Source organism: Python bivittatus, unplaced genomic scaffold, assembly GCF_059951505.1.
Source record: "Python bivittatus isolate LINGU-HERP-01145 unplaced genomic scaffold, Pbiv_v1 ctg000350_np1212, whole genome shotgun sequence".
NCBI classification, from domain to species: domain Eukaryota; kingdom Metazoa; phylum Chordata; class Lepidosauria; order Squamata; family Pythonidae; genus Python; species Python bivittatus.
This window is the reverse complement of record NW_028277074.1, coordinates 25,227,934-25,255,009: the sequence shown is the minus strand read 5'-3', so window position 1 is coordinate 25,255,009 and position 27,076 is coordinate 25,227,934. Positions and strand designations below refer to the sequence as shown.

At 39.3% G+C, this 27,076-nt stretch overlaps 1 protein-coding gene across 6 annotated transcripts; it reads left to right on the top strand.

Moving 5' to 3' along the window:
* Positions 1-2,166: 2,166 nt before the first annotated feature.
* On the top strand, positions 2,167-19,854 carry DDX3X (DEAD-box helicase 3 X-linked). 6 transcript variants are annotated; one of them, XM_007426503.4, is made up of 19 exons: positions 2,167-2,372; positions 3,862-3,919; positions 4,678-4,728; positions 7,167-7,229; positions 8,956-9,087; positions 9,962-10,085; positions 11,314-11,478; positions 11,560-11,659; positions 12,858-12,993; positions 13,422-13,513; positions 13,899-13,997; positions 14,089-14,249; positions 14,374-14,518; positions 14,777-14,921; positions 15,166-15,347; positions 15,435-15,552; positions 16,244-16,400; positions 17,064-17,206; positions 17,348-19,854. In XM_007426503.4, exons 1-19 carry the CDS (start codon positions 2,328-2,330, stop codon positions 17,425-17,427), a joined length of 2,196 nt encoding a protein of 731 aa, XP_007426565.1. In that variant the 5' UTR covers positions 2,167-2,327; the 3' UTR covers positions 17,428-19,854. The 6 variants fall into 6 exon arrangements, with proteins under 6 accessions (XP_007426565.1, XP_007426567.1, XP_007426569.1 ...); XM_007426504.4 differs by having other exon boundaries at positions 2,169-2,372; positions 13,422-13,507; XM_007426505.4 differs by lacking the exon at positions 7,167-7,229 and having other exon boundaries at positions 2,168-2,372.
* Positions 19,855-27,076: the final 7,222 nt, after the last annotated feature.

Genomic DNA, 27,076 nt, shown 5'->3' with positions numbered 1-27,076 from the left:
GAAATTCAGAGCATGAGTGAGTTAACATTCAAAACAAAGTTTAAGATAACATTGACAAACTTTAAATGGATTGAAATAATTTATGTTCAGAGAAAAAAAGGTATGATCAGGTAAGCTGTTTCTCTGTGGTTCTTGTGAGATTTATTTTCCACATATCTACCCTGTAGTCCAGAGACTCTTGTTGGCTTATACAGATAGATACTGTACATAATTTTTCCAGTGAAACATAGGATCCCTGGGCAGGTATTCTGTTCCTCACCTGCCAACATATACTTGAACACTTGTTAGGAATTGGTGTTGGTTCCCACTCGATTTATGGAAATTTTCCAGCTTATCCTGTTGGTCTGCACCTAGATTATAACTGCTACTTTTTTCTGTGTTTGTCAGCTTGTTGTATTTTATAATGCCTCATTCAGTGACACCTAATTTATTTTTATCAACTGGCATCTCATTTTACAAATCTTTACAAATAGCAATCTTCTTTATATAACCACCTACACAGAATTTGGACAGCTGTGGGCAGATTGAGAAGCAAGTTGTTCAGAAAGTGGGCTCAAGCTCAAAACAGATGGGAAAATACTAATCAGGACAGAACCACGAAATACATCTTAATAATAGACGGCTGTAGTTTAGAATAAAAATAACCTCCTCCTTATGTATGATTTGTGGTTATCAGGAATTAACTTCCTGATAGTAAAGATTAATCTCAATTCTCATCAGCAGCCCTAGCTACTTCTAGACAATGGCAGTGTCTCTCTAGAATATTTATTCCTGATAACTTGATGAACACAACCTTAGCAACAATATGGAAGTAGTCTATCACTGCTTTCTGAGATTTTTTTCTCTCAGACTAGCCAACAGCCCTTGTATTGCCTGGCAGTCTTCTACCAAGTACTAATCTGGTCCAACCCTACTTAGCTAGCGGTTCAAGTGCTGTGACATGATGTGACTATGGCACATTCAGAACCCTGTTTGTTTTGAGAATGGGATTTTTGCACATGACTGTACAACTAATAAGATGCATGTGGGCCTAGTTTAGGAGAAATAGTTGTTCTGATACTAGGTTAGTATTTGCTTGCCCTCCCTGACTAACCCATATTTACTAGATACGGCAACCAGTGCTGATACAGCAGTGTGGATGTAGAAGCGAAATCATCGTGCCTCTACAGCCAATAATCCTTCACTTTACCCATTGTTCTGAGATTTAACTTCTCCCCTAGAAACTCTCTTGAAGTTGAGAAAAAATCAAGATGACGTATCTGGGTGACAGAATGAAAAGTCTAACTCTTTGCTGCTATGTAGCGATCATCAGGATTTTTGCAGCCCAGACATGGTAGACCTGGCAAAAATAGTACTTGAACAATGGCCTGAAGAAGATGGCCTTAAAATATCTGTAGGGGTAACCTGGACGTGTTATCAAATCAGATTTTACCCTTGATGAGGAACGCGGGAGCAGGCACAAAGCACATTATCTCTTTATTGTTCGGCGATTCTGTGGGTCTGTCAGAAAGAGGCGGGAGGAGTTATTACCCATCCTCGTTGTTGCCAGGGTACCGCTATTTAGGTCACACACAAGGCAGAAGCGAGTCACATCATGCCTCCATGACACACTCACATACTCTCGTGCTGTTTTTTGCAATCCTCCAGACGTAAGCCTCAGGCCCCTCACAGAATCCCTCCCTCTTTTCGCGACCCAGAGCTGCGCCACTGCAGCAGCGAAAGCCGCACATAACATAAGATGGCGGCTAGACTAGGCAGAGATGTTCACGTGACCTAGGGAGACTGTTGCCAAGAGCAGACTTCTTTTGACAGAAATCTCGCGAGATCTTGCAGGAACCGGTTGAACCGCCAGAGTTTTTATGAAACGAAAACAGAAGGGAGGGGGTGGCAAAAGGAGGGGGAATCTCGCGTGAATAGCGCCATAAACTTTGTGTAGGGAAGCCTCGCGGTACTATCCAACGCCTCCTGAATCGGAAGGAGTCCAGAGCTTGCTTAGTTCTCGCGGTAGCCTTGGGATTTCTTCACCCTCCCCCCACCTCTTAATGCGGAGCGGAGAGTTCTCCCCGCGATACCTTTTGCAGCAAGCAGAGGTGGGGGGAGGGGATCGAGAGGAGGAAGGAGGGGCGTGGCTTGCGCGCTGAAGTCAGCACGGCGGCTGCGAGGGGGCGGAGGAATATATAAAGGCCCGGGCCGAACGGGGGGGGTTTCAGTTAGAGAAGCGATTCTAAGACGGAGGAGGGAGAGCTGTAATAGGCGACGCGTGTATTACTTCTGGTGAATCCGAGTTTCTCTACGCGGAGCGGGACCTCCCGGAACGATCTCTCGTTATGAGTCATGTGGCAGTGGAAAATGCCCTCGGTCTAGATCAGCAGGTGAGGGAACTCATAGGAAGGACAGACGGGTGGGCCTGGGATAGCGAGGGCTTCTCTCCCCTCCCCCATTGGTGGCCGATCTGGCTTAGGGGCTCCCTTGTAGTCTTCGACGCGTTCCTTGCCCTTGTGATACCCTGCTATCTTCCCGCGCTCCATCCGCCCGGCACGGTTTTTGTGCCGGCCTTCTGGTGGCGCATTTGACTGTGACGCAGTTCCTTTTTTGGAGGCCGCATTTTTGGCGGCTTGGGCTTGAAATCGTTGTCAGCCGAAAGATGGAGCTGGGGGACTTGAAGGGCGAGGAAGAATCGAGGCGAGGCGTGAAGGGTAGGGTGAAGCGCCCCTGGGCCGTGTGAGACAGGCCGGGCCTGTTCCGGGGCTTTGTGCGGCTCTGGCGAGTGTTACATTGCCGGGCCCCCTGGCGGCGTTGGCCTGGAACTGCAGCGGGCGGGGGACCACGGCGGCCATCGAGCGATGACGAAATGGGAGGATGGGGGAGGCGCGTGCGCCGTTCCCTAGCCGGGGGAGCGGGAGCCACACAAGTACTGCTGCCGCTCTTCCTCCCCATGTTTGGCGCGCGCGCGCACACACGCGCGTCCCCATCTCCTTTGTCCTCGAGGCCCCTGTCGGAAAGGGGGGGGAAGGGTGGTACCGCGCCTCAAAAGCCAGATTCTTCCCTACGCTGATTACATTGCTTCACCTCCACGCTTCCATTCCTTCCCGTGGTCGAGGTGTTGGAGAACGGTGGCAGAGCGAAGTCTTGCGTGCGGTGGTGGGCTAGAACCAGCTCCTGAAATGGGTCAGGGAGCCGGCCAGGGAAATAAGAGCAGGCATATGACGCTGCTACCGGATTAGCGGTCGGCTGTGAAAGCGCAGTCGCCGTTCGCTGCGGCAAAGCTTGAATGCCGCGGCTGCGGCCTTAAAACGCAGAGAGGAGGCAGGAAGCGACTCCCCATCTAGACCTATCTTGTTTGGAGGTTCAGGGAGGCGGGCTCATACTTCTGCGATTTTGAGTGAGAGCGTTTGGGCTAAGACCAAAATGTACATTTATACTGAAGCGGTTTTTAATAAAGAAATGGAACATTTAATACAATATAAAGCTGTGATTTATTACATAAGGCTGCTATTTGAAATAATGTGATTTTGCTCAAGGAAACCAAACTGCTAGAACACACTTATGTCAAAAGTACAGAGTGTTTGTTTCCATTCAGATCAAATAAGAGCTTTTTAAAATTGGATGATAGATACTGTTGGAAAAAATGGGAATGTTTAATTTTGAATATAAAATCCTCTGATGGAAAACCAGTTTAATTGCTGTACCCTGTAAAAAAAATACTGATAATTATAGCACATGAATAAGCTTTAGATAACAAGTTTTTCTCGCTGTGATATTACTAAGTGGAATTACTTGATATTAATTTGAATTGGGACTAAAACTTGAAAGTTTTTCATTTGAAAATGTGACTGATGACAATTTTTGTGTGTTTTTAAGTTTGCTGGTCTAGACTTGAATTCCTCAGACTCTCAGAGTGGAGGAGGAACAGCAAGTAGTAAGTACATAATTCAATAATATCTTGTTAGAATTAATAGATCTTATGGATGGCTTGTTATTTCAGTAAAAAAGTAGCATCTACTGATGCTTCAAAATTAAGCTGCTATTCTGATACAACATTAGTATTTGTAATTGTTATGCATCTTTAATGTTAAATAATGTTTCTTTAATCTTGCTGGATAGTTGAGCTTCAAAAGAACTGTTAAGGGCTGCATGCTTTCTAAATCCAATGTTACATGATCAGGCCTTTGCTCATTCAGTTTCTTTTCTGAATCCTGTAACTTTTCTGGAGTATATTTGAAGAATAGGGATGTTGGAATGGAATATGACCTACCAGTGCTACGTTATTCCTCTTCCATTGCCAAAGGACCACTGTTGACTGAGTTCCAGTTCTGTATTTCTTAAGTTCTTGCAATATAGTGTCTTGTTGCTCAGTGGAAGAAATAGGTTTCAAAGGAAATACTACAATAATAACAATAAGCATTGCTGAGGTTGCTAGTTTGTTTTACTGGAACCTTTTACTTTCCGATTCTGAGGTAGTAACTTAATCTGCTAATGGCAAAGTAAACTAGACTTTATAAATTATGCTATTGTTTTAGGTTGTTCTGTGCCCATGTATATCTTGATGGTAAAGTAAAAGCTATAAACTGACAGCTTCCAATCATGAAACATATAAGAAAAATACAGTGATGGATTGTGAATGTAGATAGTACAGGTTTTTTAAACTAACAAGTTTTTTTTTTTTTTAATTTTCAGAAGGCCGGTACATTCCTCCTCATTTGCGGAATAGAGAAGCTTCAAAGCAGGGTATGTTTGTTGGTACATATTTCAGTTGTGAAGTAACAGTGCTTTATTTAAACTTGATTCACAGGTGGTTAGGCATTAGGAGATCCCAAAACATTAAATATGAGTCAGGAAAGTCCTGTACTACAGCTTAGAAGTGATATCTGTGGTCCTGAGTAGCATGGAAGCACATAAAATTTTGAATTAAGTTGCACACAGTGATTATCTTTCAACAGTATGAGGGTTATAAGAGAAAATTCAGCTTCAGTGTAATTTAGTTATCAAGCTGGTGATTGGAGAGTTCCATTTTCACTTGGGCAGCAAAGCTATTTAAGTAATAATGCAACTTACTGCAATGGAAACAATAGTGATAGTGGGCCAGCAGAAAATACTGGTTGTTTCTTCTGAAAGTCTTGGTCAAGTACTGATTCTAATGTGGAATGACATGCTGGATATTTCAAATTGTGACTCTGAAGTAGTAGTTGGTGATGAAATAAACATTTTGAAAAAAATAGTAGAAGAAATGGAGCTAAGCAGAGATCCAGGTCTTTTCCAGGTTAGTGTGGATGCTGTTCTTTCAAAGAGCCTGCACACTGCTGTAACTGTCAACCTCCTGTAGGGTTGGACAGGTAAATTTAAAACTTCATACAAGGAAATTTTTAAAGCTGTTAATTGGCAGTTATAATTGATTATTAAAAATCTTTAATCTGAGATATATAAAATTATAACATAGTACATTAACTCCAGTAATGATCCAAAAAAGTTGTAGGGATGTTAATCACATTTCTAAATTTTCTCAGAGGATCCATATTTCTAACATTCACTTTTGTTAGCAACTCATTAAAGGGTAAACGTTTTAGGAAAGCGATTGTCAGGTTTAGATGTTTCCTTTCTTCCCTTTTTTGTGATTTGTAAGAAAGTTGCCCCAATTTTTTTTAGGGGGTATTTATTTTAAGCTGACATAGTGGGCAAAGTGTATCAAGTTTGTTTCTGTGACAGTTGTAGTCTTGTGGTAGTTACACTTAAAACAGTTTCTCATTAAAAGGCAAAATACCATTTTTTGTGCGTTCTTAACATTTGATTTAGGCCTGTCTTCCATTTTTAAATTTAAAATTATAGGGATACTTGCATGTGCTACACTGAGCTGTAGACCCTTAGTTCATTGAACTGTTTTTGAAAGTGTTAGATGAAATGTACAGCTCTTAGCTGCTTTAATGTGTTTCTGCCATTGTTGAAAACTAGAGCAGATAATAGGCTATATTTCAGCTGTGTCTTGTCTTTACTGTGGAACTTACTGTAAGCTAGAACTTGACAGGATTATACAGTAGTATTGCTCATCTTTTATACAATTGTTAATTAATGGTAAAACACTAGGAGTGGTAGAAATTTGACAACTGAGTCCATAGCTACTAATCCCCTCTCATCATGTTTCTTATATTAGTATTTTAAGAATTTGAAAAATTGTTTGACTTTCAGGATTTCCATAACCATAGATAGCTAATCTTAGTCTTTAGATTAGCTAAAGCTAGATTAGCTTCGTATGTGTAAAAGTTAATAAAATTTAGAAACTTTTAAAATTGTGTGAGTTATGAACACATAAGAAAGATTCACAAATTAATGTGTCCCCCACCTTTTCTAGTACACAAGGAAAATATCTCAATAGAATGATTCTTAGAGTAATTTGCTATAAATAGTTTTCTTCACATGTTTTGGATTATATCTGTAAATGTTGACTATGCTGATTGGGAGTGATGATGGTCTAAAACATCTTGTGCCATGTTGTGGGAGGCTTGACTGAAAGACTTGAAGCAGGCAGTGATTCTTGTTACTTCACAGTAACATTCAAATTAATAAGTTAACTTTTGGGCCTCATACTGGATTGGGGAGAAGTAGAGAAAAAAGCCTTTCTTGTGATAAGCAAAAAGTCAAACTGATCTTTTAGGGGAAGGTGGGAAGCTGCTTGGGTTATTTTCCCCAGAGGGATATTACCATGGGTGAGGGTACTTGGAAGCAACCAAAGAGAGGATTCTTGCTACTGTTTCAGGTGAGTGTATAAAAGTGATGTCCCCCGAAGAGATTGGATTAGCTTTATGCTGGTGTGGAACATGCTTGGAAGTATGTTTGATATTTCTGACTGTCCTAAGCTGTTGATTGGCCAGCTCCTTTTTTCTAAGCTCTGTCTGTGCTAGATGATTTGCGGGGGGGCGGGGTGCCCTCATATTGGCCATAAAAATTAAGAGATTCTCTTGTTCTTCTACTTCTCCAATGTGAGCTATTCTGTCACCAAAGGTAAGCGAATATATTTGCAGAAACCTTGCATTTAGGAGTGTTAGGGTTGCCAGAGTAAAAGTTTAAAAGTTGTTATACTGGTTGGAGACATCCATAATATGAACATGTTGAGATTATGTTTTAAGCTTTTGAACTGAATCATAATGCTGGGAGTTTTCATGGCTCTTTTGCAGCATACAATGTCCATAATTATACAGCAAACTACTATTCCAATTCGACGCCACCACCAAGAAGCTGTAAGTTGGTGTCAGGCTGGGGTGATTTTAAAGTTTGTCGTTTGGGAGCATGCCTCTAAGCATTACTGTATAGTGGTAACTTGCAGTTAACTAACAGTTTGAGCTTTTCCTTCAAGCACATTGTCAGGCATGCCTTCTTTGCCTACAACTTAACACTTTTCTGGATTGGTGTAACATGTTTAAGGAAAACAAGCAATGAAGAAATGTCAAATTCTTGTTTCTTTCAAATTTATTAGTATTGTTTTAGTACTCTAATTTATATTAAATACCTACTATTTAACAAGTACCAGAATCCACTTTTGTAGAATCAAGGTGAGGAGGTGAGAATCTATTTAGTTCTTAAACAGAACATCGGGGTAGTTGGCAAACAAAAAACTTGAAATTTCACTTTTATTAATTCCAAGTCCAAGTTTGTTATAGGCCACGGTTCTTTTTATGGCTACTGTACTAAAACTATTTAACACTTTTTTCTAAAGTAATGATGTTAAACTGTTCCCTAAACTTATAATTTATCAGTAGTGTTCATCTATTACAAGTTTTATAATAAAAAATAACACAGGTTTTCTGTTTAGTAGACATGTTCATTTAATGTTATACGCTAACATGATGTGCTGAATCTTTCAAGGTAATTATTCAGCAGATGGCTTAGTACTTTTCCCACTATTGTTAACTGTAAGTATTTCAGTTATTTATGAACTGGATAAGTATCTGAAAGATTTAGAAAGATCAGAAATTTGAATAGCTTATTCAAAGTACTATAATATAAAAATGTAGATTATTTTCCACAGTTAAAATTTTGTGCAAGAATAGAGCCTATTCTACAACTCTACTTTTCAAATGACTAATGGGATCTTTTGAAGAAGAAAACAGTTCATAACCTTTATTCAGTTTTCCCAGAATTTCCCTTTTTTAAGAAATAGATTGGGACTGGAAGCCTGTGGAGAAACAGGAAAGAATTGTTTTCTTCAATCTTTCCTGGTTTGTGGGGGAAGTTCTTTTAGCTCTAGTTGCAACACATATTTTACCCTCACAGGAGCTTTTGCCACAATCTTAGCTGCTCTTTACGGTTGGTGTTTTTCACATTTTCTATAGAAGATTAACCTGTATATGGCTCTAAAACTTGTCAAAACTTTTGAAAAGATAAACCAAATAACTGTAACCTTTTACTGAAATAATCAGTCTTTCATAAACTTTCTAATGAAAGCTACTGACTTTTGACATTTAGGCAGCTTTTGCTAGAAAACTGGGATCTCAAAAAAGCGTGCATACTAACAGTTAATTGGCTAATCAGAGTTGTGCCGTTTAATAGCTACATGCTTAATAAATAATATCTTTGAGCTTAGTACAGGACCATGAACTTAGTGCAGGACTTGCTTCAAATTGACCAGTTTTTGTTTAGGATGTGCTTCAGCTTACTGCATGGCAGCAATATTGGTGTACAAGACACACAGCTACATTACAATAACTTTAGAAAGTTAGTTCAGCTACATAATTAACTATCCATAAACTTTGTTTACTGCTTTTGTGAACATAGATGCAGAGAAACCTGCATTTTTAATTAAGAATTTGAGGCCAAGCTGCCATTCTTTTTTAAAAGAAAGGTGCCCTTAAATGTAAATTTCTGCCAGCAAAAGTCACACTGTTGCAGTGGAGCTTGCAAAAACTATTTGCTAGCGCAAGTGACATGTAACACTTTAATTGTTTAACTTTTTATTCTCTGCTAAAGATTCCCCCAGCTGGGACTCTCGTGGAGGTAATGGCTATATGAATGGATATGATCGTGACAGCCGGATGAATGGCTACGATCGTGATCGCGGTGTGTTTGGATCCAGAGGAGGATCTGGACGTGATGACAGAGGTGGGCGTGGGGACCTGTCACTTCCATCCAACTTAGTGATTAAATAGTGATTAAAAAGTAGAAAGCTTAAGCTAGGGTATAGTATGAAGCTCATGGAATTTCTTATGGAAAATTCTTGGAATTTTCTTACCAAGCAGCTTTAACAGAGCTGACTTCCTAAACTGAAATGCAACAGATATCATAGTTCTGGAATTGTAATGGGTCTTTAGAGTCCTCACTACAGATAGTAAGAGATGATCAATTTGAATCTTGCAGTCAAAACTTTTCACGTCAGAGGTTTCTATGAATGACTTAGCAATAATACAGCTCACTACCCAGTAGTTGTGCCAGTTACTATCTCCAGGTTTTGCATGTCAAGGAAGGCATATATTTTCAAAAATTTTTGTCAGTTGATTGTTTCTTCTTAACTGGTGTTAGTGTAGTACACGGGCAAGTTCATTAAACTGAGATGATCCAATTTTCAATCCATGCTGTGAAGTTGTCAGATTTTAAATAGTCACATAACATGTTTAGTATGGTTTGCCTAATGGCTGTACTCTAGAGATATGCCATAGGCATAAAAGTGTGCACATTCCTCATTGAACAAGTAAAAGTATTCAGGGTGGGTGGGGTTCATTCAGTTTGAAAAAATCAACAGCTGCTGAATGTTGAATATCATTGCCTACAAAATCAACTCTTTTTTTTTTTTTTTTTTTGCTGTCAGTGCCATCTTATATTGTTGGCAGTATGACTTCCGCTCTGAACAAAATATGGAAATTACCTTTGGAAGACTGGCTACTAGTTGTTGATATTAATGGTTCTTCTGGATATATTTCGTTTGTCTTACCTGTAAGTATCTTTGGAAATGTTTAATAATGAATTGTGTTTCTTGTAGGATTTGATGGTGGATGGAATGCTGCCAGAGACAGGGATGCATATAGTAGCTTTGGTGCAAGAAGTGAACGTGGATCAGGAAAATCAAGTTTCTTTACTGACCGTGGCAATGGCTCAAGAGGAAGGTAATGGCTGTTTAAAATAAAAACAAAAAACCTGCAAATCCTTACTAATGTATTGTCCACAAAAATTTAGCTGTATCTTAAGTTAGTTTTAATAGAATTCTTACATTAATCCTAATGTGTAACTGGTCTGAGTTTTTTGGTACTAATTGGTAGGTGTTAGGACACCAGAAATCTTCATTTGTGTGTGTGAATTAGGAAAAATCCTGAGCATTTCCTGTAAAATTGTTTTTAGCTAATAAGAGGTGCTTAATTCAGAATTTATGAGAAATTATTTTTGGTTTGCCATATCTACAATCATGCATGGGTAATTTTCCCCTTTATATTCAAAGCCTGTTCTGTAACTATTTGGCTTGGATTGAATACAAAGTATCTTTATGCTTTCTTTAATGCTTACTCTTGCATCCCCCCTTTCCCTCAAGGTGCTCAAGGCAACAAGCATGTTTCCTCCCCCTTATCCTCACAAGAGTCCTGTGAGGTAGATGATGTTGAGAGGAGTCATTTAGGGTCATGACTGAATAGGGAGCTGAACCCAGTCTTACTACACAAGAGTCCCTCATTAAACACTAACTTGGGAGCAGTGGAAGCATTAACACTTTTTCTAAGACAGAGTAAATGCAGTCTGAATCATTAAAATCATTCTACTTAGTTGAATGACCACCACAGATACCAGTGGCAAAGAAGCGTTAAATGGAGAGGCTGTGATAGCTAGGTAGCAGAGAGGCAAAAGCTGCAGACCTCAAATCGGCATGATTCCCAGAACTTCCAGATGTTGGGTCCTTAACATGACAGAAGACTAACATTATTAATTCCTATATTCATGTTAATTACTTAATTAAGCCTGCTCTTTGGATTATACCCTCAGCATATTTCTGAAAGTTTGGTCTAGTGGTTAAGGCACCAGCCAGAAAGCAGGAAACTGAGTTCTAGTCCCATGTTAGGCATGAAAGCCAGCTGGGTGACTTGGGCCAGTCACTCTCAGCCCAGCTGACCTCACAGGTTTTTTGTTGTGGGAAAAATAGGAGGAAGGAATATTAGGTATGTTTGCCACCTTGAGTTAGTTCTAAAAATAATAAATGCGGGATAAAAAAAAATCTAGAAGTGTGGACTTAAGCCCCCAAATTGTGCAATCTGCTTTAAAACAGGAGTTAATACTTTAAAGCTGCTGGCTTGCTCAGCTGCTTTAAAGGAGCACATACATGTGGATTTAATGCAATATTGTATTGTTTAGATTTGATGATCGTGGTGGAAGATGCAGTGACTTTGATGGCATTGGCAGTCGTGGTGATAGGAGTTGCTTTGGTCGATTTGATCGTGGTGGAAACAGTCGTTGGTCTGATAAAAGTGATGAAGATGACTGGTCAAAACCACTTCCCCCAAGTGAACGTATGGAACAGTGAGTATTAAAAGTATACCTGGCAGCCTTTCAATGAAATATTCAGTGCTGTGTGATACAAATTGACTATTTCCATTCTAGGGAGCTGTTCTCTGGGGGGAATACAGGCATTAACTTTGAAAAATACGATGACATTCCAGTTGAGGCAACAGGCAACAACTGTCCTCCACACATTGAAAGTGTAAGTATTACCTCTTTCGTAATGTGTTTACTTAGTAACCTGTGCTAAAATTGTAAAACTGTTTCATAATGTAATAAATTAGTACTGTTTAATTAGTTGATCCTTCAGAAAGGACATTAGTTCCATTTTTATGCTAGTAATTCTGTTTGGAAAGAAATAAGTATGACGCCTAATTATTTGGTGTCTGGTTCCTTTTTCCCATGTGTTCTTTTTAAACTTGGTCAGCTTATTACACCTTATGTTAGCTATTGATGAAGTGTAGATCTTTACACCCAGTTTATATTTGTAAGTAATATACATTTAAATTATGTTAACACAAAAGTAATATTAATAAATGTCCTAGTCCCGCAGGCACTGAATTGGCTTAATCTTACAAAACAGCATATGGCTCATGTATCAGGTTTTGATTATACAGAATTCAACAGTTGGCTATATTGAAGTTTTTGCTACGTGAGTTGAGGATGAAGTACATTTTAAATATGCCCAGAACTGGAGGAAGAAATAGACAACTCCTACAAAGCGAAAGATTGAAAAAAAGTGCATTTTGAATTGACAGTTTAATGCACTGTATTAAAATACCAGTGCACTTGGACTGTTTTCAAAAGAGTACTCCAGAACGTTGGCTGTTGTAGATCTGTGGATAAGTGCTGCTTGGATAGGTAAATGTATACCTGTAATCTGTGTACTGAGTACACAGTATACATAGCATGCTCAAAAACAGCCTTAGGGCATAATGCTTCACATACATTTGTTAATTAATTCCTACACTTTAACATGGAGACTTAAATTGAGTAAACTACATTTTGAATGTGTGGGGTGATCCAGCTATTAGTTTTTAAAATCCTGTTTTTCATATATTTTTCTGGATGGCACAGGTAACCAGAAAATGCTTCTGGGAATTATAATTAGCTTATTTTGATTGTGTGCTGTACATGGAAAAGAGCAGTTTCCCACCTATGTCTTTCTGTGAATACATTTAAATTGGCTGGTAGAAGTCAAGCCTTTTCAGCCAGCTCTGTCAAATTCCTACCAAGGCTTTTAATCAACCAAGCTTCTTTATTCCATAAACAGGGGTGATGGGTGGGGCGGGGTGCTCCATCCATCCACTGTCAGCTGCCCTTATAAGTGCAACATTAGCTAGAAAGTTAGTTGGGCTGATGTACAGTATTGCTGCTTAATAACTGAAATACCTTTGCAGTTTAGCGATGTTGACATGGGGGAAATTATCATGGGAAACATCGAACTCACCCGCTACACTCGACCTACTCCTGTGCAGAAATATGCTATTCCTATCATCAAAGACAAAAGAGATTTGATGGCTTGTGCCCAGACAGGTAAGTCTGTATGTTTACGTTATAGCTGCATGTTCTAATTGAAGTAAAATTAAAATTTAGGAACCATGAAAGCCACATTGTAAAGATTTTGAAGTGTTTCCTTTAGAAGCCTTGTTAAGCCTTGTATTTTGAAGTAAGGTTGTGTTGCATAAATATTGAGAATGGGCAAATGCTGTTCTCCAAGTGGAGGAGTTTGGGTAAGTTACAAAAGACAGGCTGTTTTGCCACTGGCAGTAATTGTGTCATTGGTTGATTACCACTAATTTGACACAGCATGATACATTTGGAATAAAAATCATTTGCGGCTAATGTTTGTTTTTTGATATCCAACTTGGAAGAGGCTAAGTAATTGCATACCGGTTGAATTTGTTTTAAGAAATAAAAGGATTTTACATTGCTATTAAATTTTAATGCATTTGTTTCTTTAGGTTCTGGGAAAACTGCTGCATTTCTTCTGCCCATATTGAGTCAGATATATACAGATGGCCCAGGTGATGCTATGAGAGCCATGAAGGCAAGTGTACGTTTGCAGCATATAAACATCTATAGCTTCTCCCAGCAATGTGCATTTCACTGTGCTTTTTGCAGTTGCCAGTTCTGTAGTAATGTTGGCATTTGTGTAATACAAAATTCTAGCGATGAACTGTTTTTGTTTGAGAGCGTAACTCAAACTCATCTGCCTGTGCAAGGGAAAAGCATGCACTAGCTTTCTGTTTTAGTACAAAAATAGCTGTACGAAGTATTGCTGTTTAGTTTCAAGGAAATAATCAGGCACTGTAGGTTCAGAAACTACTTGGGATCATATGTAAGCCTATTTGAAATCTTTAGGAGTAGAGTAGAGCAAAATGTTACGTGCGTGGAAGTAGGCAGTATTTTCAGTAACGTCTTGCTGTTTAACATTACAGGAAAATGGAAGGTATGGACGTCGTAAGCAATACCCAATTTCATTAGTTTTGGCTCCCACAAGAGAATTGGCAGTGCAGATATATGAAGAAGCTAGAAAGGTAAATGTTACATGGTCCTGGGAGCTTATTAGCAGATCACAAGGTAATCTTAACATCTGAAATTCTAAATTCTTAATTTTCTTCCCTCTAGTTTGCATATCGTTCCAAAGTCCGTCCTTGTGTTGTATATGGTGGCGCTGACATTGGTCAGCAGATACGTGACTTGGAACGTGGCTGCCACTTGCTTGTGGCAACTCCAGGCCGCCTTGTAGATATGATGGAGAGAGGAAAGATAGGACTGGACTTCTGCAAGTAAGTGGTATAGTTCCATACATTTATATGATGATAAATGTTATATTGATAGCCTTGGATAGTCTGGACTTCCTTGTCGGCATGGAATCCTGGACCTCTCGATGTGCTGTTTTGTATTTTTTAGATACTTGGTTTTGGATGAAGCTGATCGTATGCTTGACATGGGTTTTGAGCCTCAGATTCGTCGTATTGTTGAACAAGATACTATGCCACTAAAGGGTGCCCGTCAGACAATGATGTTTAGTGCTACTTTTCCAAAGGAAATCCAGGTATTTATGCAAAGCTGCATGATGTTCAACTTCTAGTAAGATTCAGCATATTAAAGAGAAACTGATAAACTGAATGTAATTGCCTATGGTAGACTCATTAAAAAGTAACAAGCAGAGTTCTTGAATAGTGTCTTTTTGAAGAACTTATCTACAGTTAAAAATTGTTGGGATGCTTCTGTACACACATGGAAATTTGTGGTGATTGATAAACTGCGGTTAGATACATGTTATTTATACTAATTAAATGCTGTTTTTTAGATGCTTGCTCGTGACTTCTTGGAGGAATATATTTTTCTGGCTGTTGGCAGAGTTGGCTCTACATCTGAAAACATCACACAGAAAGTAGTGTGGGTGGAAGAGTCAGACAAGCGGTCATTTCTGCTTGATCTCTTAAATGCCACAGGTAAAGAATGAGGGAGAATTCCAGCACAAATCTAACTCTAATATAAATCTGTGTTAGCTGGAGGAAAAAAAGTCAGACTTTTCCTCCCTGTTTTCTCCTATTATTGACTGTTTTTACTTAAATTTGCATGCAGCTAGCTTGACTAGTAACATTTTTTTATTACTGCAATCATAGTACTAGTTTGTGCCACTTGGTGGTGCTATATTAACAGATATGACCTTAATGAGATTCTTTGCATACCTAGGCAAGGATTCCTTGACTCTGGTGTTTGTAGAGACTAAAAAGGGAGCTGATTCTTTGGAGGATTTCCTATACCATGAAGGATATGCTTGCACCAGTATCCATGGTGATCGCTCTCAGCGAGATAGAGAAGAAGCATTACATCAGTTCCGCTCCGGCAGAAGTCCCATCTTGGTTGCCACTGCAGTAAGAACACATTTGGTTGTATAGCTGCGTCTCTCTCTTTTTAGTTTAATCTTTGGGAATTCAGGATTCCCCTCTTGTCTTTAATAGGTAGCAGCAAGAGGACTGGATATTTCCAACGTTAAACATGTCATAAATTTTGATTTGCCAAGTGACATAGAAGAATATGTGCATCGCATTGGCCGTACAGGCCGTGTAGGCAATCTTGGTAAGAAGCCATTAATCTTAATCTTGGTGGGGCTTTTGTAGTAGTTAAGATCTATATGTGTATGCAGATGTGCTAGATATCATGGGAATGTGACTGCCCAGAATTTTCCCAACTACTGTTTGAAAAAAGCTTTTTTAAAATAGTGAAGATTGATTAGGATGCAAATACTTTAAAGGAGACATCTAGCAATAAAGGGCTGTTGGGAAAGATCAGTGGAACACTGTGTATATGTGTATGTATTACTGAGAGAATTCCTAAGTTCCTTGTAAGGCAGTAAATGAATTTACAAATATATCTTGTTACTAGTTTTGGAAAATTGTCTACACATTTAATGGAAATTGACATCAGTTAGCTTTATTGTACTTCTCAGAAACTTTCATATGGAAGAATATATCATGAAAAGATAGTATCTCAATTTCCCTTTTAATTAAATGCCTTTGGTTTTGACGTACAATTTTTACTTTCAGCGTTGTAAAACATATTATAGAAGGGAAGGCCTATCAATTGCTTCTCTACACAAAATAGGCAATTTTACCATAAATGCACACACTGTACCTGTAAATCTGTACTGCTACTAAGAGCTATTTATGAGTGGTCAGGAAGGTCTATCTGTTTTTATTTGTTATTTTGAATATAAGCACAGATAGCTTCCTCACCTGAAGACCTCATGTTCTCTTAATTTTTCTTCTAGGTCTTGCCACATCATTTTTCAATGAGAGGAACATAAATATCACAAAAGACTTGTTAGATCTACTTGTTGAAGCTAAACAGGAAGTACCATCTTGGCTAGAAAACATGGCATACGAGCAACATCACAAGGGTGGAAGCAGTCGTGGGCGTTCCAAAGGGTAATATGAATAAACTAACTCTATAACTCTTGTAAACAGACTCTGGAGCATGGTATCTAATATTTTAAAATGAGTAGTCTGCCTTCCGTGTAGCAGGATAGTGTTTCACTCTGTTTTGCTATTACATTAGGCTGCAAACGTTTGTACTTCAAGTGTTTTCAGGTTGGGACTCTTTGCTATCCCAGTATTCCTTTGCATTCTGCAGAAAAGTAGGGTCTGAAGGAAAGTGTTTCACTTTCGGTAGACCAGAAGAAATGGTAGTAAACAGGGTACTTATTTGTTAGATTTATATCCTACCTTTCATGTAGGAACTCAAGACAGTGTATGTGGTATTCCCCCTTAATTGTGTTGATTTGACTTTTTGCTTTGGGGGAATTAGATGCCGATTCAGTTGAAGCTCTGAAACAAAGTTCTGCAGAGAATGGGTAATGGAGAGGTTTTTTTTGAAAGCACTGAACAATTTGGGACAGTAGCTGTTGCTTGAAAACAAGCATGCAGTAGCAAAATAAATGTAAAATATGAGAATTACAATGGAGGACTTGTGTAATGGAAATTCATGGCTATTTAAAATAACTTTTAAATGTTAACTTTTGTTCCTGGGCACATAGGATGACCTTAATTGTTTATTTAAAGAATTCTACCTACCTTTTTGTTTTCCTTTAGCCGTTTCAGTGGAGGTTTTGGTGCCAGAGATTATCGAACAAGCAGCAGTGCTGGGAGCAGTAGTTTTGGCAGCAGCCGCACAAGTAGTGGTCGCAGTGGTGGTGGTGGTGGTGGTGGTCACGGAGGTAGCAGAGGATTTGGAGGTAAATCTTTTGGGGTGTTTATGTTGCTTGGATGAGAGAAAAGTGATGAAAAAATTACAATGCTATATATGGGGCTATGTTAAAATATCTTGTGAAGATGTTCATTTTGTCTTAAATTTCTCATACTTTTTGTCTTAATAGGTGGCTATGGCGGCTTCTATAACAGTGATGGATACGGAGGAAACTATAACTCTCAGGGGGTAGATTGGTGGGGCAACTGATCTGCTTGCTGCAGATTCTTACCAAACAAGCTAATATGGAAACCACATGTAACTTAGCCAGACTATACCTTGTGTAGCTTCAAGAACTCGCAGTACATTACCAGCTGTGATTCTCCACTGAATTTTTTTTAAGGGAGCTCAAGGTCACAAGAAGGAAAGGAACAGAAGCCCTACTTTGAAGAAGGTTTAAAGACTCCATTGTAGTCAGGATTAACTCCTCTACCCAGCCCCACTCCCACTCCCAAACTGTATTTATAATTTTGTGACTGAGGATCATTTGTTAATGTACTGTGCCTTTAACTTTAGACAACTTTTTATTTTGATGTCCTGTTGGCTCAGTAATGCCCAAGATTATCAATTGTCTTTACAAAATTATTCAACTTGGGCTTTATAAAAATCAAACCTTGGCACACAGGTGTGATACAACTTACAGGAATCATTGATTCATCCACTTTATCTGCAAAAACAAAAGAAAAAAAAAACTTGTGCGGTGGCCTACATTAGGGCTTTGATACTTGGAGATTTGAAAAATAAAACATCTTGAAGCATATCAATGGAATTAGTTTCTAATGTGGCAAAACTGTACAAAGTTAAAGTTGATTTGCTCACTCTATCCTGGATAGGTACTTCGAACCTGATTGTCTTTAAAAAGCCATTCCAGTCCTGATGATGAGGTGATGTATGGATTGCATGCATACAAGCACTGTTTTAAAAGTAAATGCAAGTAAACACAGCAATTCCAGTGTTTAGGCAGATTATTAATGTGAGCTAGCCAAATGGAAGGTGGAACATTACAGGGAATGTTTAAAGGTCTGAACTTGAAATAGTTTTTAGGAGAATTCATCTACTTAGACGTTTCAAAATTGCCTGCCATATTAAATTGAAATGGTAGAATGGCTGACCACAACAGTGAAGGTCCATTTTTTAAAGGGCCTGACTGATTTTTTTGGTCTTAACGCATGCTAGTGTTGATGTTTTTTGGTCAAGGGGGAATGAACAGGAAGAATTATGCAGCAGGCTTTATTTTAATGCAGATTCACATTGCTCTGTTCAAGCTGCGTTGAAGTGTTAACTGGCTTACTGTAGACTTGTAAAATGGCTCCAGAAGAGTAACAAATTATGAGATCACAAAGGTTGGAATGTACATAACTGCACAAGGTTCAATTCTGCTATCAAGTGCAGTTTTAGTCAGTTTTAGTTGCATAGGTTTCCATTGTATTTAGTCTGTTATGCTGATCTGGCCAAAGATAAGTATTTCCAACAGTGAAAGGCCTCTGCCACTTAGTGTCTCTGAGATAACGTCTGTTGCCAGAGCTATTACCAACTCTTTCTCTAAGTGGCATAGGACAACAGCATAATCTCCTAAAGTGCAATAGATCTTTTCAAGTGTATTGTGCCTTGTACTAAACTTTAAGTAGGTGCACTTGACAGTATTTGAAGTCATTTGTTATGGTGCTATTTCAATTAGTCTAGATTTAGGCCCTTGTACATTTTGCCCATAACTTTTTACAAAATACTTCTTTTATTGCACATTCAGAGAATTTTATATGTCTTGTGTGCGTGTCCTTAACTTCCAATCTTATTTTGTCTCTTGGGAGACTGAACGCAGCTTGTTTAAGGAGAAGGAACTAGATTCTAAAACTGGGACCATGGGAATAATGGTTGGGAAGAAAACTATTTGCACACGACAGATTTCTAGATACTTTTTGCTGCTAGTTTTGTGTAATATTTATTGAACATTTTTGACAAATATTTATTTTTGTAAGCCTAAAAGTGATTCTTTGAAAGTTTAAAGAAACTTGACCAAAAGACAGTACAAAAACACTGGCACTTGAATGTTGAATGTCACCGTATGCGTGAAATTATATATTTCGGGGTAGTGTGAGCTTTTAATGTTTAAGTCATATTAAACTCTTAAGTCAAATTAAGCAGACCCGGCATTAGCAGTGTAGCCATAACTTTCTGATAGTAAAACAAAAATTGGCAACTTTAAAATTAAACATGCCAAGGTTTTGATACACTTGTCTTAAGATATTAATGAAACACTTCAAAACACTGATGTGAAGTGTCCAGATTCTCAGATGTTCGTTGCGTGAGTTTTTGTTTAGTTGTGTGGTTTTTTTTTTTTCAGTGAATGTCTGGCACATTGCAATCCTCAAACATGTGGTTATCTTTGTTGTATTGGCATAATCAGTGACTTGTACATTCAGCAATAGCATTTTAGTGAGTTTTACAGCCAGCAATATTCTTCAGTTGAGATAAGGATTCAATCATATGCAAAGAATGGATTTAAACTTGCTGAGTGTAAACAATATGAACGTCAGGTCACTGTAGGTTTAGTAATTGCTTATTGTATTAGTTTAGATGCTAGCACTGCATGTGCTGTGCATTACTCTCAATTTTAATAAAATAAAAGGTTGAAATGCATCCTGTGTAGTTTTGATTCTTTCCCTTTTGTTTTTTTTTAATGGAATGATTTGCCACACAAAAAATATTCAGGCAGTTGGAAAAATTAATGATTCTGCTTTTCCTAATACTCTGACTAAATCATGGCACCATGAATGGAACTTTCAGTGGGACCTTTTTGGGTTGGGGTAGACAGATAAAAGAGCCATTTGTTGTTTTTTTTGTATAATCCAATATAGATGTTAGTATTGACTGAATAAGTAATAGTATTGGTAGCAAACTCTGTAGGTAAGGTTGCTTATTGATATAATATATAGTAGGAATAAAATGTATCTAAAACTTGGGAGTCAAATAATGGCTGATCCTATAAAGCACATTTGGAATTTATGGGGGAGTATATTTACGTAAACCTCCATTTTTAATGTGCATCAGTCTGTTGAAGTAGAATTGTTTTGAGCATGAGTGGGGATTTGGGGGTGTGGTGTGAGTGTGTATGTGACAGCTGCCATGCTAGAACCAAAGTTCAGGTCAACAAGTGACCTGTAGGAACCTGTTATTCAACTGAGAAATAGTTGGGTGTCAGGTTTGGATGGGAGTCTTTGTGGGAGGGATGGCAGAGTTCAGAGAATGTAGTAGTAGTAGTAAAAATAAATATATATGCTGCCTGATCCCCAGCAACTCTAGGTGGTTTACCAATTATTTAAAACATTCAAAACAAAAATGAGACAGGAACGGTAAAGATGGCAGGATTACAAAACCGGATGGGAACTAAGGAATATAACCCATTCTAAACGGAGACGTCAGTCATCCTCACCAAAGGCCTAGGGGAAGAGCCAGATCTTGAAGGCCCTTCAAAATGCCAGCAGGATGGGGGTCTTTAGGATCTTGGGAGAAACCTCATTTGGTCCTTTGTGGGGAAGGAGGCAAGCAATATTGGTGGTGCTGGGTAGTGGGGGACTGGGGGCAAGCCACTTGTGGGGAAGGTGGTCAATTAGATCCCTAGTTACCAGGCAGTCAAATATCCTGGTGTTTGGCTCCTGCTACTAAATGTTAGGTCAATGGAATCCTTGGTGCTCTCTAAGCTTGACTGCTTGTAGACGTTTCAATACCCAACTAGGTAACACCATGTGGTGTGAGATTAAGGAGTTTTCATTGTGTCTTCTGACTACTGGTTGGTGTATCCATGAGTTCTGTGAACACCAACTAGTAGTCAGAAGACACATTGAAAACAATCTCACAACACATGGACACTCAAACATAGTTTCAGCTGGGAAACAGCATCCTGAACCAAGCTAAATCCAAAAATGTTACGGAATTCCTGAATGCTTGACATTCGGACAAATCAGCTATCAATAGACACAGAAATAAACCATATTTACGCCCCATTCAAAAATGAGACAAGGATCAGGACACATCCTCTAGCAGCCAACACCCAAATAAGCAGGGATTAATACCAAGCAAACATTACACAGAAAACAATACCCTAATGGAATTACCAAGGAGAAACCCCCCCAAAAAACTGGCAGGGCAAACTACTGTATATAAACACACAAAACCCCACACCCTGATGTTACTTAGTTGGGTAATGAAACGTCTGCAAGCAAACAAGCTCCGAGAGCACCAAGGACTCCACAGTTCAATCCTGAGCTACATATATTCTCTTCTATCAAAATGTTAGATCAACCTATACTATCTTCATGATTTAATGGTGGATGTGAGGGCTGACCTGGTGGGGGCTCTTGGAGATGTACACTCCTAGTTTGAAGTGTGGCATTAGCTGTTGACTCCAAAACGGGCAGGGATGTGGCTATTGTCATCTGAAAGATTATTCTGGCTTTCAGGGGCACTATGAAATAGATAACCAGATAGGAGACCCTGGTTGTGAAATTTGGTTCCAGCAATCAGTTGGGATTGCTGCTACTGCACCAGCCTCTCTGCCGCATAGCAACTTCATACCAGAAGTTTGAAGGTTGGCGGTGGAGTTTCCTAGATCTGGGGTACTGGGAGACTTCAGCATGCCTTCTCTGGAACTGAGTCGGAGGCAGCTCAGGAGTTCATGACAACCATGGACCTAGCCCAGGCCATTGAGGGCCTGACCCACGTTGGTTGATTTTTGTCTTGAGTCAATGCTGATAAGATTTGGATACGGGATATTAGTCATGATCAAATTACTCTGATTGCATTGGAGTTTTCCATGGCTTCCCTCCCATACAGGGAGTTAAGATCTATGGGTTCCGGAAGCTTGGGGCTATTCCTTAGCCTCTGATAGACAATTCATTCACTTGGAACAAAAGGGTGACAGTGGCCTTGGGCCAGATTGTCCCTGTGTCGCCCTTCTATCCATAGATCTTGCAGAGCCTCCTGCTTCTCAGAAGAACTTTGGGAGGTGAAGTGGTAAAAGAGGTGCCTAGAGACTTGATGGAAGACAAAATGCAAATCTGACCAAACAGGGTAAGAAACCTGTATTAAGATTACCTTGTGGCAATAAGAGCAAGGAAACATTTATCCATATGTTGCATCTGCCCATTGCCAGTTGATGGACTTTTTAAAGTAACCCAGGATAAACCTTATAGGGTTGGTCAGACTAAGAAACCAATGCCATGTATGTCTAAAACTACTTCTGTTAGAATAGCTACAGTAACAGAATCTTGAATGTCCTTCCCTTCTCTCACTTTATCTTCATGTGAATTAGGGAGGGGCCTGTTTGAGGTATTTTCTCAAATTAGTTTCTTGGAATGGATTAAGCCACATTTGTCTGATCGTTGCCTTGGTAATGGATCTTCCCTCTATCCTTCAAGGCCATTCCCTATGTTCTTTACACCCAGTCCCTCTTGGGGAAAGGGAGCAGGAGGAACACCAGCAGGGCAGCTGTGAGGAATATTCTAGATATCTAGTAGGTAAAATCACTCAGATTTGCTCTGGGTTGGGCTCCAGCTGTGCAAGTTGAGTCAAGTTAACAATGCATTGTCTTGCTTGGTTATCTGGGAGGAGTTTGTCCTGAGAAAGTGTATAGAATCCTTGGGGCTATTAGTTTGGCCATCATGTGTTTAAGATCCATGTCCCTCCTGACTGGGTTAAAGTCTGGAAGATGTTATGTTGGGTCTAAGCGATAGAGAATTCATCCTTGCGTGAGAGGGTAATCTGTGCTGAAGGAGATGGTGTTCTATTGCTTCATGAGACTTCAGTGAACAATTTTTGTCTGGTTTTCAACATTCACTTTTGGGTAAGGTTGTTGAAAAGGTGGTTTGACTTCAATTTCAGAGGGCTTTGGAAGAAGTGGATTAACTAAATACCTTTCAGTCAGGGTTCAGACATGGTTACAATACTGAGTTGCTGTTAGTCACACTTGTTGACTGGTGGGATGGTGGTACAGCCTTTCTGGCTGTTCTTTATCTCTCAGTGGCTTTTGCTGCCATTGATCATGATTCTTATGGACTGTCTTGGGGTTAGAAGTAGGAGGCATGGTATTGCAGTGGCTCTCTTTCCTTTGGAGTTGATTTCAATTTGTGTTGATGGGGAGGAGAGGTCTAACCTAAACCTTTGCCTCAGGGCTCTACTCTCTCCCCATTTTTATTTAACATCTACATCTACACCCCAGTCATCTGATGGCATGGGGTTAAGTACCATCAGTATGATGATGATAACTAATTACACATCTCTATGCTGGCATGACCAAGTGATCCCATGAAGATGCTCTTGCAGTGTCCTAAGGCTGTGGCTACCCAGAGAGGAAGAACAGGCTTGGCTTAATTCTGGCACAAGAGAATAGCTGTGGATTTTGGAGATTGATCTGAGGATTTACTATCTTTGGTTCTGAATTTGGTAACAACTTCTTGGTTATATGGTGTTGAATTGATCTGGATGCATTTGTTAGTTTTAATTTATTTTAAAATTATGTTTCTTTATTCTTTTTTTTAATTGTTGGCCTCCCAGAATTGTGTCAAGCAGGCAACCTTTTAAATAATAAATCAATGAAAAAACGTTCATTATTGTCCATGCTGGGTTACAGCCTGAGTGATTAACATCCTAGGGTTGCTTTGTGGATCTTTATCTCCTGGGCTGGATGGTTACAGAAGTAGTAGATATTTAGGAGGGGGGTGGTTCGGAAAAGTCAATCCCTCAGTAAGTGCAGCTTGGAGAGCTGAAGCATACACTGCAAAGGCCTTCACACTAATGCCCACTAATGTCAAGAAAAAAGTTTTGTATAAATGTGTTAGACCTGCAGTGCTACCTGGCATCAAGATTCTTTAGGTATTTCACCACCAGATTCACAACAGAATTATAATGTAACATCATTATTCTGTAACTAAGCAGATAAGAACAAAATACTGTTTTCTTGCATACTTAATACAGGTAGGTCTCGATTAGTGCTGATAATGAATCCCATGAAATGGTTGCATTATTTGAATTTGCACTATTCAAAGTGAAATTTCTATGGAAAATAGAATAATTGGTTCCAACTTGACAGAAATAGGCAATAAAAATTTTTAAACATAAATTGTAATGCAGGAAGCGGTAGCAAGATTGTTACCTAGACCAGCCTTCAGTTATTTTTTAAATGGTTTTAGTATTTTTTATTGCTTTCTAATAATGGATTATAACCTGCCATGAGATGTTCTAGAGAGAACTCATAAATATTTAAAATAAATAGATCAAGTGAACAAAGGACAAGCTGGAGGATAAACCCATATCTAAAACATACCTGCTATCTCCTGTACAGGTAGTCCTCATTTAATGACCACAATTGGGACTGGCAGCTCTGTTGTTAAGTGAAGCAGTCACTAAGTAAGAAATCAGGTGACTGTGGCTGGGTTTTCCTTCCACTTCCTTCCACTTCCCCGGGCCCTGGGATAGCCTGTTCCCCTGCCTGTAACTGACAAGACCAATCAGTTTCAACACCTTCTGCTTTTGTTTGCCTCCTAAGATTTTACTTCAGCTTTCCTTTTTCCCCACTCCCCACCCTTTGAAATGCTCATCCCATGCTGGAATAATTAGCAAGAAGGGAATTAATGTCTGTATTTACATTCATTGGAGGGAAAGGGTTTACAAGAGCTGAGACCCGCAAGCATGCTACACAAATCACCAGTGTAGTCCCCATTGTGTGCCTGCTTACTCTCTTGTAACTCTTTCTAATCTTTCTGCTCTGCAAGAGTGGGGGGAGGGGAGGGAAACTGGTCAGGCATAGGAAAGATTGGCTATAGAAATCACTTTTTTCTCTCCCCCCCCCTTTGCTTGTTTAAGCAATCTCTCTATTCTGCGGAGGGGGGGGCAACAAGCAATTTTTGTAGGCAATCTCTCCTGTGTCTGACTCATTCCCCCCTCCCCCTCCACAGAGTGGAGAGATTGGAGAGGAAGGGATTACAAGAGAGTAAGCAGGGAATGAGGAATACACCAGTAAGCAGGCTGAATGAGGAATGTGTTCAGGGCTGCTGGTGCCACTGCATTCCTTTCAATGTGTATTTCCCATTGTGTACATGTACTGACTAATGGCGATCAAGTGATTGAGGGATGCTAAAAAGGTTGTAAATACAGACATTGGTCAAAGTTATTTTTTCAGCACCATTGTAACTTTGAATGGTCACTGAACAAGGCAGTCAGTAAGTGAGGACTACCTGTATTCTGCTGTAGTTCTTCAAAATGATTTTCTTCTTTTCTGAGCTTTCCTCAAATGGAGCTTTCCTTTTTTCAATTTTGCGCACACAATGATTAGCATCTAAAGCCCCAACAGCAACTGCGCATGTGGTAGCCTCAACTGTGCATGTGCTAGCCTCGCATTAACTGAATTTTGGCTTGCTTTAAACACAACCTGGTATCAATTTATTATTCACACTAAATCAAATATTGCACTATTTGAACTTGCACTAATCATGACCTACCTGTAGTGATGAAAAGTACTTGACATTCTCAGGAATAGTATCTCATGAGATGAATACTGAGTCTTCTCTGTAAGGCTTAAGTTTGTGTTCATCAAGTGGGCCTTCAAATGATTACAGAGAAGACTCAGTTAAAGACCCACTTGATGAACACAAACTTAAGCCTAGATCAGACTCCCAACGTTACATAAATTACTGTGATGGAACATCAAGGAGGAGGGAGCAATAGAATAATAGCAGTATTATTGAGATTTAGATGCAGTATTATTCTTGCAATTGTGTTTACTGAGCTGTGTAGGTCTAAAAGTGCAGTCTAAGAAGTACTTCAGGTGGTCCTCAAGCCTTTCAGCAGTTCAGCCCAGTAGAACAGGAAGAATGGATGCTGCAGAATAAAATTGTTGCAGACACCTGCAAAATAGGTAAAGCGCTGGGATTCCTGTAATCCATTAAATACCAGGGTTTTTTTTTTTTTTTAGTTTAACCCGTCAGAATTTACTTGTAGCTAGAAATGCTTTTTCTTACCCATGGTCTCCCTCTAAATGAAGGAACTGTCTAATTTCTCCTATTTATTTTTTCCCTCCTTGCTGGATTCTCTTTCCTCATTTTAGCATAGCTAATAAAGACTTCCTTCAACTTGTTTTTGCATCTTCTCCCTATTTTTCATCTGGAATGGAACCTTTGTATTTCTATTTGGGGTAATATCTGATAGAAGAGTGAGGCAATTATGCCAGAATGGAGCTGACCTCCCATTTAAGAGTTCCAAGAGGGGTGAGCAACTCCCAGCTGTGTATTGTGCTATCAGTTGGCAAGCTGCTAATGCCAGAGATGACGAGGGTGGTTTCATCAGAGCAATTATGCATTTATAGCAGGATATTCAACTTTTTTGGATCAGAGAGCCATGCTTGGCCTTTGAGTGGTGTGCTGGGCTTTACTCCTAAGGATTAGATGCAAGGTAGATAAAGTAGTGGGTAAGGCCAGGACAAAAACCAGAAACTAAACTACATTTAAAGCCAATCAATCCTACCTTTAAATTTGTAGGGAAAAAGCTTTGGAGCATGTTTGTAGGGATTTCTCTCTCTCTCTCTCATCTATCTATATCATCTATCTTAGGGATGGATGTATATGTATATGTACGTATATCTTCTAAAACTTCATTTCTGACACTACAAGCATGGGTGCAAACACATGTACCTAGACTTTTTGAAATCATGTACCCGAAGTGGAAGCTGAAGGCTCCAAGCAAAGTTCTCTTGTATTTACAGAAGTTTCTGCCATTTTGGTCAAACTTTAGAACTCACAATCATGAGTGAACAGCTGTCTTTACATACTGTAGACACTTCTCACTATTTTTTCCCATGATGAGAATCTCT

Bases quoted from the DNA above. Each gene is read 5' to 3' on its own strand.
- DDX3X (XM_007426503.4), top strand. From the start codon at position 2,328: ATGAGTCATGTGGCAGTGGAAAATGCCCTCGGTCTAGATCAGCAG. The intron at 2,373-3,861 runs GTGAGGGAACTC...TGTGTTTTTAAG, and splicing joins CCCTCGGTCTAGATCAGCAG to TTTGCTGGTCTAGACTTGAA. The intron at 14,519-14,776 runs GTATTTATGCAA...GCTGTTTTTTAG, and splicing joins CTTTTCCAAAGGAAATCCAG to ATGCTTGCTCGTGACTTCTT.